The 15,202-nt window shown below is 35.0% G+C and overlaps 1 protein-coding gene across 1 annotated transcript in view; it reads left to right on the top strand.

The window, feature by feature from the left end:
* The window catches only part of LOC143228608 (uncharacterized), a 92,462-nt gene that overhangs the window by 38,781 nt on the left and 38,479 nt on the right, over window positions 1–15,202 (top strand). The window contains exons 3-4 of the mRNA XM_076459834.1: window positions 10,709–10,885; window positions 13,396–13,767. Of these exons, the coding sequence (XP_076315949.1) occupies window positions 10,709–10,885; window positions 13,396–13,767 (549 nt within the window). The remainder of the gene's footprint in view (window positions 1–10,708; window positions 10,886–13,395; window positions 13,768–15,202) is intronic.

Below are 15,202 nucleotides of genomic sequence, written 5' to 3'. Positions count from 1 at the left end.
CAGAAGCTTTCAACAAAATTACTATACAGAATATATTATCTTAATGAGAGTTCTGAATGTTGATCCTACGATACCAACAAAAATGGAACAGAAATTACAGCATTACCAACTAAAACAAGAGATCATAATTGAATTTGTTCGCACTAAGATGTCCTGTGTGAAGTTAAGATTCACAGAGAAGGATGTACACAAGATGTCCTGTGTGAAGTTAAGATTCACAGAGAAGGATGTACACAAGATGTCCTGTGTGAAGTTAAGATTCACAGAGAAGGATGTACACAAGATGTCCTGTGTGAAGTTAAGATTCACAGAGAAGGATGTACACAAGATGTCCTGTGTGAAGTTAAGATTCACAGAGAAGGATGTACACAAGATGTCCTGTGTGAAGTTAAGATTCACAGAGAAGGATGTACACAAGATGCCCTGTGTGAAGTTAAGATTCACAGAGAAGGATGTACACAAGATGTCCTGTGTGAAGTTAAGATTCACAGAGAAGGATGTACACTCGCAGTCGTTGTGTATGAACTGGTAACTTAACAATCAGTTGCTAATGAAATATATTAACTTAATATAGATATACAGCAGTAGACAACATACAGTTCAATAAAAAGATTTGTATGGACAGTTAGATGGGGTTGCTATGAGATTCATCTTAGCAACATATTTAGCTAACTTTATATTTTAATAAAAACAATGGCTTCAGAACTGCCTAGTAAAATTTAAACCTACATATTACCTCACGTATCTTGATTATATCTTTATTATCCCTTAGGATTATGGCCCAGCTTAGCCAAGTGGTAAGGAGGCACAGCTCGTAAACTTAGGGTCACGGGTTCGAATCCCCGTCACAAACATGCTAGCCCTTTCAGCCGTGGGGTCGTTATAATGTAACAGTCAATTCCATTATTCATTGGTAAAAAGGAGCCCAACAGTTGGCGGTGGGTGGTGATGACTAGCTGTCTTCCATCTAGTCTTACACTGCTAAATTAGGGACGGTTAGCGCAGATAGCCCTCGTATAGCTTTGCGCGAAATTCAAAAATCAAACCTTAACAGCATCTTGTTAGAAATATCCCTTCTCACCCCTGGTGACTTAGCGACAAGTTTGAGGGTTTCTTACGCTACAAATCGTGTTTGAGTATCTGCAGTTGTTTCAGAACGGACACTGAGATAGTTTATCGTATAGCTTTGCCTTTTGTAACGGACTTTCTCAGATATTGACATCACAACGATAATGGTGTTCTGAATCTTAGGTTGAACCATAAACCAACGTTCACGTACTTATTTGTTCATTTTGATAGGCATGTATCATTCGTATTTAACGAAAACTCACTAAAACTATTTTGTATCACGTTTAGAAGATCATAAATAACTGAGAAGTATTTAATAAAGAAGTGTTTAAAGTCAGAGAATATAGTGTACAATATACAAATATTGTATACAATATACAAATACACCAATTGCAGCCCACCCAACCTGCTGGTTAAGGCACTTGACTCGTAATCTGAGGGTCGCAGGTTCGAATCCCCGTCTCATCAACCATGCTTTCCCTTTCAGCTGTAAGGGCGTTATAATGTTATAGTCAATCTCACTATTCGTTGGTAAAAGAGTAACCCAAGAGTTGGCGGTGGGTGGTGATGACTAGCTGCCTACCCTAGAGTCTTATACTGCAAAATTAGGGACGGCTAGCGCAGACAACCCTCATGTAGCTTCATGCGAAATTCAAAACAAACCCAACCCAACCTGGTGGACATAACGTGTCCCCAGAAATAAACAAAAAAAAAAAAAAGAGAGAGAAATTGTCTCCAGTATTACTTATCTAGGAAGTATGACATTCATAAGAAAGGTCAAGGAACTAATTAATTAACAGAACAAATTCGAAAATTAAAACAACCGTGTTTTCATATTTCAGTACAGACATCAAAAACTTTCCGTTCAAAGATCGAATAAACAATTTACGTGACAGAACGGTCCATTTGTTAACAAGGGTATGTAGGAGTAGCTGGAGAATTTACTGGGAATAATCGAGAACCTATTCTTTAGAAACGTAAATCACACTCATTTGGAAGAAGGGTTGATTGGAACTTTTCGAGTAATTCACTTTCGTAAATGTACTTATCCAATCACTGTACGTATTTGTATTTGACTATGATTACAACACAATACGTGTCAGATATGGGGAAGGTTATGGCATGTTGACCACCGTATTTAGTTCCACGCGTGGTGAACTCGATCAAATTGCTCACTGAACCCTTCTGCCTGAGGACTACTCCATATAGTGTATGCCTCTTGAATCAGTTTGAATATTTATATGACTGTGGTTAATATTGTGACCAAATTGGCCAGGCCTGGCATGGCCTAGCGCGTTAAGGCGTGCGCTCAAACAAACCAAATTGGCCGTATGGGCTGTAAGATATTGTGCACTAAAATTGTCATCTAAGTGGTCATTTCTCTAAAAATTGTATGCTTCAAATAAGCTGTCAGCACATATGAGCCTAAAAGAAACTCGACTCTTGTGGGAATAATGTTTTGCGGGTGACTGTCCGTCTTGTAGGAAAAGGTTAACAAGTCGCACATGTGAAACGTAGGCCCATAAACCAATCACGACAAACCGTGAGAATGTGGAGATAGAAGCTAATACATGTTTCACAATAAAAGCGAATATTTGAACGAATGAGAAGATAATGAAGGGATTCGTGAATGAAGAATCTACTGAAAGAGGTTTAGTAAATATTTTATGAGGTTCAGAAATATAGAATATTAAGCCTTTTGTTTTAAGAGTGTGCAACAGGAGTTAAAACACGATAGCCAAGCAAAAAGGTTTTGTCATTCTCCTCTTATGGAGACTTCAAAAGGAACTTAATGCCATAATCTATATATATCCTTACTTCCAGGTTATACACTTTTCACTTGTAAGGGATTGACTGATAAATGTTTATTTTAGTACCTACGCTTGTGTCTTTATAGTTTTCTTTTTTGTATGTGTCGTATATTTTTGACTGTGTATTGCACAAGTCCCACCTATTCTAGAAACGTGTAGAGAATTCTCGAAAGTGACAATCAACAATATTTATTAAAACGTGCTAGATCATTGTTGAAAGTTCTAGAAACTCGCATGATTTGCATAAAAGCAACGTGCCAAGACACGAGATTATTATTATTATTAGACAGCTACAGTTAGTGTGCCATATTCCTAGGAGGCTATAATTGTGATTAACGCCTATTAATCGGAAACTACAGATGTTTTACCAGGAACGTTTATATATTTCGAACGTTACAAACTGTTCAACTTCAGTGAATTACTTCCGATGTTATTATGTATTTCTACGTGGACATTAAATATTTTCCTCGGTAGAAGTGAATTTCCAACCGGTGTGAGGCTAGCCAAGAAAGATATCGTTAACTTAAGCGAGGTTCGACAATATCAACTCAGAATTAATTTGGTTGTCGTGGATCTGATCGTCGATAAAATATTCAGTTCTAAACCGGATATAAGACTCAGTACTGTTTGTAAGTTCGTAAAACTCTTGTATATAAACAATCATTTTATAATTACTGTAAGTAATAACTGTTATTATAAATTGTATTGTTTTTAACTTTGTATATTGAAATATATTTGTGTTAAAAAAGGAAATTGTGTGTATCTGTCTTGTTAGCAAATAACATAAATTTAATACATATTAATATTTAATTAGCTGCTGAGCTCCACTAAAAATTTATGGTAATTTGAAGTAGTAATACGTAACGTACATTACACAGTAAATCTTAGGCTTTTCAGGGCCAGGTGGTTAAGACACTCTACATGTAATCTGAGGGTCGCGGGTTCAAATCCATGTCACACCAAACATGCTCGCCGTTTCAACCGTGGGGGCGTTATAATGTTATGGTCTATCCCACTATTCGTTGGTAAGAGAGTAGCCCAAGAGTTGGGGGGGGGGAGTGATGACTAGCTGCCTTCCCTCTAATCTTACGGCCCGACATGGTCAGGTGGTTGAGGCACTTGACTCGTAATCTGAGGGTTGCGGGTTCGAATTCCCGTCGCACCAAACATGCTCGCCCTTTTCAGCCGTCGTGTAGCTTTCCGCGAAACTCAAAACAAAACAAACTTAGACTTGTCCGAAATAAATATAACACGTAACACACTGTTAATGGTTCCAACAAGCTGAGTAATAGGAATGATATAAACTTATCTTATCTTGTTAGAGTACTGCTGTACCTTTGTTTCTTTTGTTCGCACAAAGCTTTTTTATTTTTAATTTCGCGCAAAGCTACACGAGGGCTATCTGCGTTCGCCTTCCCTAATTTAGCAGTGTAAGACTAGAGGGAAGGCAGCTTCGCATCACCACCCACCGCCAACTCTTGAGCTACTTTTTTAACCAACGAATAGTGGGATTGATCGTCACAGTATAACGTCCCCACGGCTGAAAGGGCGAGCATGTTTGGTGTGACGGGGAAGTATAAAGCTACACAATGGGCTATCAGTAAGTACTGCGCCCAATTCGAGTATAGATCCCGGTTTTTAATGTTGTAAGTCTTTAGACTTAAAACTGAGCCACATTGGTGTTGTGGTTTAATATTAATATGTACTGTTGCATTTTGTAAAAGCAATTATGTTTGATGTTATGTTGTAGAAAAAGTTGTGTACCTTACTTCTCGTTGATAAGTTGAGCGTGAAAACGTCACGACTCGAAATACCTTCACAGCTTTTCCACTGTTATTATTTTCCATTGTTGTTTCTCATACTTTTATATTGCTATAAATTTCGTAGGTTTTTGAATTTTAATTATGCCCAGATTAACGTAGCCTCTAATTAATACCTTATTGTGACCATCGTTGTTTTTGTTATAAAAATATTTCTAAGTGATAATACGAACTAAATATATGCTGTAAAGTGAAGAGCATTTGTACCGAACAAAAACGAATTATCACATTTTGGTAGATGTAACAAATGATGACTTAAAGCTACCTACGTTTTAACAACACGAATGTCACCGAATGTTGGTGATTAGTGACTTACTGTTATTAACGTTAACCCATCACTGCAGTTTTAGTTATTTGTACTCTCGATAATAATACTAGATTTATTTGACTTATGCAAGTTCAGGCATGCGCGAAGCCTGGAAAAGAGGCAAATACATGGTTATAACAGTGCCAATAAAACAGGTAAATGTGTTAGATGTTTTATTTTTTAACACTGTATTCAACAACAGCAGGGAAATAACCGAGGAACTGCTTCTTGGCTGTAATTAAACTTACGTTAGTCTCACTGCTATTGTATATTTCTGTTTCATCGTACATTAATATGGATCACATTATTTCACTATTTTGCTGTTGTGCAGGTGTAATATATCTGTGTCATTGTTCGATATCGGTAGTGTAGGTCTTTTCCGTAGGTAGCACATAACTGTGTCGTTGTTCGATATAGTTTCAAGTTTGTTTTTGTTTTTTCTCACAAGTATCTTACAACATTACCACATAGTAATTCAGAAACAGGAAGATGACGTTGGCAGCCTAAATTGTAAACTTCATAGTTTGTAAACCCAAAATTATATATTTTTTTCAACAATGCTTTTAAATGTTGCGCATTCATTTATATATCTTATATTCGGATTTATCAAAATTCGAACAATTTTATCATCTTCCAATTCTCTGTTAACAGATGATATTGATAATTTGGACAAACAAAAAACTGTCCAAGATTTACCCGCTAGTAATTTTATGATTCATTTTTTTATTTATTTATATAACATTTTAAAATTAATAAACTTCAATTACAGTAATTACAGTATTTCATATTTACGAGCAGCATTTATAATATAGTTTTGAAAATCTAAGTGATATATACGCCCAGCTCTGTTATTTTTAAATTTTAACAATACTTAAATTCGTAACGAACTTTGAGCTAACACAGAAGAAAGAGATTGTTAATATGTGTAAATAAACCATGTTTATCTGGTATGTAGAAACTCTTTAACTGACAGTTACTATGATATAAATGTTATGGTTTAGAATTTTTACGACAAAACATTTTTATTTGTGAACTTCATAATTACATTTAATTTAGTGTGTTTGTCAGGTTAAAGAATGCTTTTTGTTTTATAAAAAAAACAACAGGCTGATTGAATATAGAATAAGTCTATATATTAGGCTCTCTGAATAAGCTAAATATTATTACGAATAGTTTATAAACAAATTGTTTTGTGTTAAGAGTAACCAAAACGGGTATGTAATATTTAAATTTTATTATACGGATCAGTTGATCTTTAAATTAAAATTTGACATAATTAAGCTTGACTGGGTCCATTGTATGTTTTAGACAATGGATCTAGATCGCTGACTTCATTTATTTTACTGGCGGATAGGCCTAACGTTGAGTTAGGACTAAACAAACACAACACTAACACTTGGTATCGCTGTATCAAAATTAAAAAATAGTATTACGTTAGAGAGTTTTATTAAGTTGTAAAGTTTTATTTTGTTATCACAAAGTCGTCCAACTTGGATGTTATAGTATCATCACATGGCTGGGACTGTTTAAAAGTTTTTGACGTTTAACATTACCTTAAAAAAGGCCAATGTCCTAAATCATGGTGTGAACTTTTTGTTGCTTGGTCGTTTGACTTCAAGCTTGTACCACCGTGCCTTATATGACTTTGGTATTGATTTCTAGGGTTTGGTAAGGGTACTGGAAGAAGAAAAGGTGTTAGTAATTTAAAAATATATTCACGCTAAACAAATAATATCATATATCATTGGCTTTTAATATAATTATTCCCACCTCACTTTGTTTATTCATTCAAGAACTAAAATTCTACGACAACTAAATGCGATCCGATCAGTATAATTATATTTTAACGAAGTTAGAAATAAGATAAAACCTTTTAAATATTCCTAAAATGCAGCTAATGAAGTTGAAATTGTTTATACTTGCTTTTAGTTACTCAGGATTTGAATATCAAATTTCACAATTCATCGATTAATGTCGGGGTGAACATTTTACCTTATAAAAATATGTGAAATTATGACAGTTTCTTTGCTGTTAAGCGCAGTTTGCACAATGTGCTTTCGTACTGGGCTCACCACGAGTTTGGAACCCAGACCTAACGATAAGCCTCTGGGAAAGGGGGTATGACTCTTCAACCGGTTGTAGATATACATAACCAGTGTATCCGTTATTAAAACTGAGACTATCTACTATTATTATATGAGAATTTCGGTGTTAACTGTGTATGGATAAACTTTCAATTACAATGAATTTCATAATTTTATCCAAAACAACCCTAAACTCTGGAAGACGACATTAGCTCATTTTTGTGGTATTTCCATCCGCAAAAGTTTCTTAATAACAGCATAGAATTTCGACTTCCTATACCATACCATATTTAAAAGATGACGCACTAATCTTTCTTTATAATCACTGTGTACATTGTTGTCGAATTGTACTTTAGATGAACAGGTGCAAATTTCGTTTATTACCAACTATTTTTAAAATCTTTGTGCATTTACGTATCAAAACCTGCTTTTTTTAGCAAAATTTTAACATATACTTTTTTCCGACTTTATGTAGTGTGTGTGTGTGTGTTACTTATAGCAGAGCCACATCAGGTTATCTGCTGAGTCCACTGAGGGAAATCGAACCCCTGATTTTAGCGTTGTAAATCCGTGGACTTACCGCTGTATCAGCGGGGACTTTATATGGTCAAAGGTTATACATTGAAAAGCACATTGTGATCTCCATTTTCCTTCATATTTCCATCGGTCCAAATGAAACATGACACTAAGACATCATGCCAGATACCACAGAGACTAAAGTAGGTATGTGTGGGATTCGTGCCTTTCGTTTGAGTTTACAACAGTCATAACAAACAAAAAACATTGTATGTGTATTTTTTGAACTACTGAGAAGAATGAGGGCAGTAAATCAGCAGAATCCACAACTTAAAATGTGAGGAATATTTTGTGGTATTGTACAGTTTCGAACCCGGGTATCCAGCTCCACAATCTAAAACCTTCCACAAGTTCAACCCACTTTCCAAGGAGCAATGAGACTACAAACATTACATGGGGTTGTTGTTGATAGCGATTTGGTTCATACAGTGCATGAAATTGCACATAATACGTCGAAGAATAGGAGTTATCTGCCTCCAAATTATTCGTAAACCTTTTATATTTTGAATAATTGAATTTTCGCGGAATTTGACAGATTTATTTATGATAAGACGTATTTTGTTAGGGCTCTTTCCCAATAATGTGCATGAAAAGAGATATTCTGTTGTTAGTTATAGTTGGTTGATGTGATTTCAGCATAGAAACAGTAAAATTAGATTGTTTTGGCGTTCGATTTTTTTTATTGTTTTCTATGAGGTTTTCTTACTGATGAGTTAGTGTGTGTAGTAATTAGTTGAGTGATAAACAATATATAAGGTATTGACCTACATATAGCAAATTAATATAATCCTGATGTTTTTGTAATTTCTTTTTCTTGAATGCCTGGTATCCCCTACTGACCATTGGCCAAGTGTTTAGGGAGCTTGACTCGTAATCAGCCTGTGGATCGTGTGTTCGAATCCTCGTCACACAAAACATGCTCACCCTTTCAGCTTTGGGTGTGTTATAAGTTACGGTTAATCCCAATATTTGTTGGTGATGACTAGCTGCGTTCCATTCAGTTTTACACTGCTAAATTGAGGACGGCTAGCGCAGATAGCCCTCGAGTAGCTTTGCGCGAAAATTCAAAACAAACAATTATCTGCTTATAATTTTAAGAGTAAAGAACAGTCAAAGGCATCAAAGAAACCCAAATGATTGGTTTTAATAACTGTCATTAGATAAGGAACAGTCATTGAAACTCCAAACAGCGTGCGCTTTGCAAAGCGTTTATGTAAAAGGCGTGCAAAATGTATATTACATGTGTTATTATAATAATTATTAATTAACATAATTTTAGATCTGATATTTTAAGGCAAATCACCTGTTCTAACAGTAATTCGTGATTTTAACTCTGAATTGTGTTTATGTTGTTATTTGAATGATATGCTAGTATTGTTCGTTACGTTTGTTCTATTTATTTTAAGTTATTTTGCGTGTTAGGCTATATCATTGACAATTGTTGTACACCAATCAGAGCTAAACACGTTGCATTATAGGTGTATGTTTTTGAATTTCGCACAAAGCTAGTCGAGGGCTATCTGTGCTAGCCGTCCCTGATTTATCAGTGTAAGACTAGAGGGAAGGCAGCTAGTCATCACCCCCCCCCCCGCCGACTCTTGGGCTACTTTTTCACCAACGAATAGTAGGATTGACCGTAACGTTATAACGCTCCCACGGCTGAAAGGGCGAGCATGTTTGGCGCGACGGGGATGCGAACCCGCGACACTCAGGTTACGAGTCGCACGCTTGGCCATGCCGGGCCATTATAGGTGTAATTTTGGGCTTTAAAATTTATGTTTTGAACGAAGCTGTAATGGTTTCAGGTTATTCCGTATTTAGAATATACCTGTTAATAGTTATTTAATAAATAATTTTTCTGACACTTAAATATGTAGGCATTGCAACAGTAACTAATTGATTTAATCTTAAATTGCAAGTTAAGTATTATAATGACAGTATGTTACGTTTTTGCGCCCGGCATGGCCAGGTGGTTAGGGCGCTCAACTCGTTATGTGAGAGTCGCGGGTTCGAATCCCCGTCATACCAAACATGCTCGCTCTTTCAGCCGTGGGGGCATTATAATGTGACGGTCAATCTCACTATTCGTTGGTAAAAGAGAAGCCCAAGAGTTGGCGGTGGGTGGTGATGACTAGCTGTCATCCGTCTAATCTTACATTGCTGAATTAGGGAAGGCTAGCGCAGATAGCCCTCGTGTAGCTTTGCGCGAAATTCAAAAACAAGCAAACAACTCTCATTCAAGAAAAGTTGGTACTTAGAAAGCAATATAAGCTGTTAGTTTACACAGTTTATCTGAAGAGCTTTCATAGAAGATACGATGCTGGTGTGACAGTTTCAAAGAAAAACAAATCTTAAACGACCGAAATGTTTATTCGTTCAAAAATAATTCCATTTCTCCATAGTTTAAGAGTCTGTCCTCACATTGCGTTACCTTTTGACGTTCGAGTTGTAAATCAAATATTAACTATACGAGTTTCCTTCTCTTTTTTCATTTTTAGAAGTGAGGTGACATTTTCAGTTGAGAGTTCACACGTGAGAGTTCTAAGGGGACGACATTTGTGACCCATTTTCGGGGGTTAAATAGTTTTCAGATAATATAAATAACATTAACTCGTATTACACGAGCAGACGTTTACAAGATGGTTGTTTTAAGAAATTTATCGTGTTCTTTTATTTATTAAATCTTGGTTTTTTCGAGTGTTTTTTCATTCCCGAACATTGTGTGAATTTTGTAATTTTAATATATTATATACTATTTTCAGAGTACGGCAGTGTGAGATAATGGTTTGTATCTTTTATCATTCGTGGTTTGTAGTTGTTTTGTTTTTGTAAGAAAACAGGAAAGCACGTTTTGGATAGAATAGATAAGGTTTCGAAAATGTACTTTCATTTTTTAGAAATTAATAAACAAGCTCTTGTCACTGTTGAAATAAGTTGTTTTTTTTATGAGGCCTCACATGTTTAAACGTACACGTATTCAGTAAATAATATTTTTTTTCAATCGACTTCAGTTGAAATTATCCCCACTTGTCTTCCTTATAGTGTACCAGAAGATAGGTCTTACGAACGGCCTTCTCTTTACTACGAGAGGGAACCTTATTTGAGGCGCTCCGTTGGAATTGGTTACCATGACGACGAAAGTTACCAGGCTAGAGGAAGATCACGAGATAGATTTTTACGCACGGCAGCAGGAAGTGTGTATCCGGACGGAACAGAGCGGTAAATATTTTGGTTTTTACCCGATATGACCAATAAAAAGAACTATCGCTTTGATCGAAATGCAGTAGCTTGGAAATAGACTTAAAAAAAAAAAGACAGATAGAATGAGTGAGAGGGAACTATGCAATGCGACTGTGAAGAAAATAGCAAATAACCAAAGCTAATTTTATCACACTGAAGTATTTTAAATTTGAACAGCAACTTAAGTTGTAAATTATGTTGAATGGCTGGATTTTCATGTCAGTTGAAAATGACATAAGTGACGACATACCAATGACATGTATTAAAGAGTTTTGTCCAAACATTGCATAGGTGATATATACAGCTTACTTTTCTTTGTTGCTAATCCCAAAGCTTCACAATAGACTGTCTGTGCTTTTCCCACTGTGATTTCCAAAATCCATTGAGTCAATATATATATTGCAAGTAGGTACGAATAATACCAATTCATAATTAAACACATGAAGTGTTTTTTTTATATTATTTGTGAAATAAATTAACCCAAGTGTTTGCACTTTAGAACTTGCATAATGAAGAATATTCAAGTTGAATGAATATTAATGAAATGCTGTGCTGGTTTTGGGCAACTTATCAGCTTCCTGGTTTTAATATTCAGTATACATTTTCTGTGCATCTAGAGAGGTTGTGCTACTGTGGTAGATGTAAAATCAGAAACATCATAAGTATTACACATATGAATAACTTCTTCACCTGGAAAAACAGTCAGATAAAAAACATTCGTATGTGTCTTTAAAAATATGAATTATTGGCATAGAATAGGTCTTGTTCTGCCAGCAAATATTTCAGTGTTCCTGTTTGTATTTAGTGAGAGATTTGGTTTAACTGTGACAGTTAATTAAGAATAATATATCTGTTTATTAAATTTATATTGTGAGATTTGTTTTTATCAAAATGTAGCGTGTTATTATTATTCCAACATTACAACACCAGTTTTAAAATTTTAAAGTAGATGCAGTGTTTCAGGAGCTTATATGTTTTATATTTAAAACTTTATGGACTGTGTCCCTGACTAAAGTACAAACTAAGTACTTTAATACACAGGGTACTTAAACCTTTCAGTGAACATAAGTGGTACATGTTTGGCTCCTGTCCTGACTTAGTCAATATCAAAGTCTAAAGTTCTTTTCTGGTGACATTTCAAGCAAGATTACTTCCTTCGTAATAAATTATCATGTGCTTGATTATGATATAAACACATTAAAGAGTTCTGAAGTATTATTATTTCCAAAGGTTAGGATCAGTACCACAAATTATAAGAAATCTCAATTTTGTGATTAATATACTGTGCGATGGATAAGTCTGTTACTAACTATATATATATATTTCCAAGGTAATAACTTCCATTCTACATTTTGAGGGGTAGTGTGCTTGTTGTCTTCAAGGAAGCTCTAAAAACTGTTTCTGTGTTGAAACTTGCTGGGGTTTGATCCTGGTTCTTCTTGATGGAAGTCTGTGTTTTAGCTACTGGTCTGGCTGGGGTCACCCAAAGTAGAACTTGAATAAACTTTGAATGTTTTAAAAAGGGACAACCAGGGTTTGCTGGCCTCTGAACTTGGTTGGCTCAAGTGTGTTACAAGCTAGGTGGATGTAGACTTCTACTATAGCATATTCTGTTATTTTTAGTATTATTACAGTCTTTTTTGAACGTGTGTGTGTGTGTGTGTATATATATATATGTATGAACTAACCATGGTATTTATAAAACACAGGTCATTGATGTATGAACTAACCATGGTATTTATAAAACACAGGTCATTGATGTATGAACTGACCATGGTATTTATAAAACACAGGTCACTGATGTATGAACTGACCATGGTATTTATAAAACACAAGTCATTGATGTATGAACTAACCATGGTATTTATAAAACACAGGTCACTGATGTATGAACTGACCATGGTATTTATAAAACACAAGTCATTGATGTATGAACTGACCATGGTATTTATAAAACACAGGTCATTGATGTATGAACTGACCATGGTATTTATAAGACACAGAAGGTCATAATGTACTTAAAAACTTGAAAAATAAAAATGTTTTTGTCTGAAATCATCTTAAAAACATTTATACTTTCAAAATCTTGTTATTATCTGTTTTGCAAAAATAATGGAAACATTTGTGACTAAGTTTGAAAAACTTAGTTGAGCCTGTTTCTGTATACATCCTTAAGTCATATTAAATACATGTGTAAGAAAACGGAGTTAACATGTATTTAAAACTGTTAATAGCCTTCTACATTGACTTGTGATCATAGAGCTGCTCCAAATTTGTATATATGGGATTGAATTAGGAGAAAAATTCCATCCAGAAAAGTTATAAATTAGAGGTGATATAAAATTATTTTATAATTTTGAAGTGCTTGTAGACAGTTTTATATTCTTATTTCACATCATCTAATTACCAAAAACTGAATTGTTGTAAGAGTTCTCGAGCAATTTTTACTAACGTTGTTTGTAATATTGGAATTATTAATCTTGTGTTAGGAACCAAGGCCATTTTTCTCGTAGTCACACACAACGACACCAGCGTTATCCTTCACCACTTGACCAATACAATGATGAACCAGCAGCAGCATCTACTGGAGCAGGGAGACTACTACGAAGATCAGCAGTAGTATCTTCATCGGTCAGTTCAACTGTTGATTCTCCACCACCACCACAGAGTGGGAAGCGACAAAGGCTGTCAAAACAGTCACCACACTCTCATTCAGGCTCTAGGTCAAACTCTCAAACTCGATCACGGTCAAGCTCTCGTAGTAGTGGGAGTCGGTCATCTAGCTCATCATCAAAACTCAGAAGCAGTTCTGCTAACAGCAATAGTAGGTCACCATCACCGTCCAAGTCTCAGTCACCAGCGTAAGTTTTCTTACAACAAGAAAGTAACATGAGAATAAAACTGTAGGGAAAATTTTGAGAAGTGTTGTAAGATAGCCATGAAAAATGTACTTATTTCTAACACTTCTCAAAATTTTCCCTGCAGTTTTATTCACACGACCAAAATAATCCTCATAAAAATTCAGGATATGAAAAGATGTCTCTAAAGATTGGTTTATTTGTCATGTGCTATTGACAAGAATTGTATAAGGGGCTAAAAACTATTTAACAGTAATCAAGTAGATGGATTTTTATGTAAAATTGTAGTTTTTATTGGTATTCTAATGAGTGTGTGAAATTTTATCAATCCAAAAAAGCTTGAATGTACAAAAGAGAAGATATTCTGCTTTAGACGGAACAGTAGATGATGCCTCATAGATATGACAAAATAAATAAATTTGGCATTACTGACACTAGATTCAATGTACATTACTTGGTTTGTAATTCACCTGAGAATCTTCAGCAAGTTACACTGAACAAATGTTACGTCAATAGAAGACACTTAGTAACTGTTTAAACCAGACCTTTAAAAGGAAACAACTCGTACAGGAAAGTCACGTGGATGTCAGGATGATGCTAATATTACACAGTTTATTAAGTAGATTGCATGGGATTGGATAATTTGTTACCTTTAGGAACAACTAGAGAAAGCTAGAAGTAGCAGTTAACTGGAAGAGAAACTTGTTCTGAGGTGAACTTTGGGAATAAGACAGATGACAGAATAAAGGGAGGGAGGCTGTCTTTTAGATGTTTTTCCTCATTCAACATCAATATGGCAAAATTTCAAGAATAAATTTTAATTTTGAGCAAAAACAATAAGTAAGTAACTGCCTCATTTAAGAAGGCACAGACTAAGTTAATTGCTTCGTGCTGCTTGGGAGAGGATTAGAATATACTTAAAAATTTGTTTTAGAGATAAAACAAGTATTCCCTTCTTTGTGTTCAAGTACTCCCATTGTAAGCATTCAGCCCAACAGTTGCTGCAGTATTTAGTGTTCAAAAACCATTTTAAAACAGTCTTATGGTTTTGGTACTCACGTTCTGCAAAAGTTTATGTGCCAAACTTTTCACATCTGTAATAATAATAAAAAATGCTTACATTGCTTTTTTGTTAGTGATGAACAAAATCGAGGGTATGTGTGTGTGTATGTGGAAATTCAGAAATCTTCTAGTAAATTTCATGTGACTAAAATTAAGAGTAGGCAGAGTTGGTGAATGAAAGCTTCTAGAGTGTTTTAGAGGTGCAGAATTTTAACATAAAGCAAAATAAATTTGCTATCTTTGGTTTTGAGAAGAGCAAATAAAATGTGTATTTTATGCACATTGAGTAAATTGTATAAAGAGAAGGCTAAAATTGTTATTTCCTCGTTAGCTTTTCTGTTTTGGTTGCTAAGCTAACGTTTTGTTTGATTCACAG

This window comes from Tachypleus tridentatus, chromosome 10 (genome assembly GCF_004210375.1).
Source record: "Tachypleus tridentatus isolate NWPU-2018 chromosome 10, ASM421037v1, whole genome shotgun sequence".
NCBI lineage: Eukaryota > Metazoa > Arthropoda > Merostomata > Xiphosura > Limulidae > Tachypleus > Tachypleus tridentatus.
This window is presented reverse-complemented; position numbering and strand designations above follow the sequence as displayed.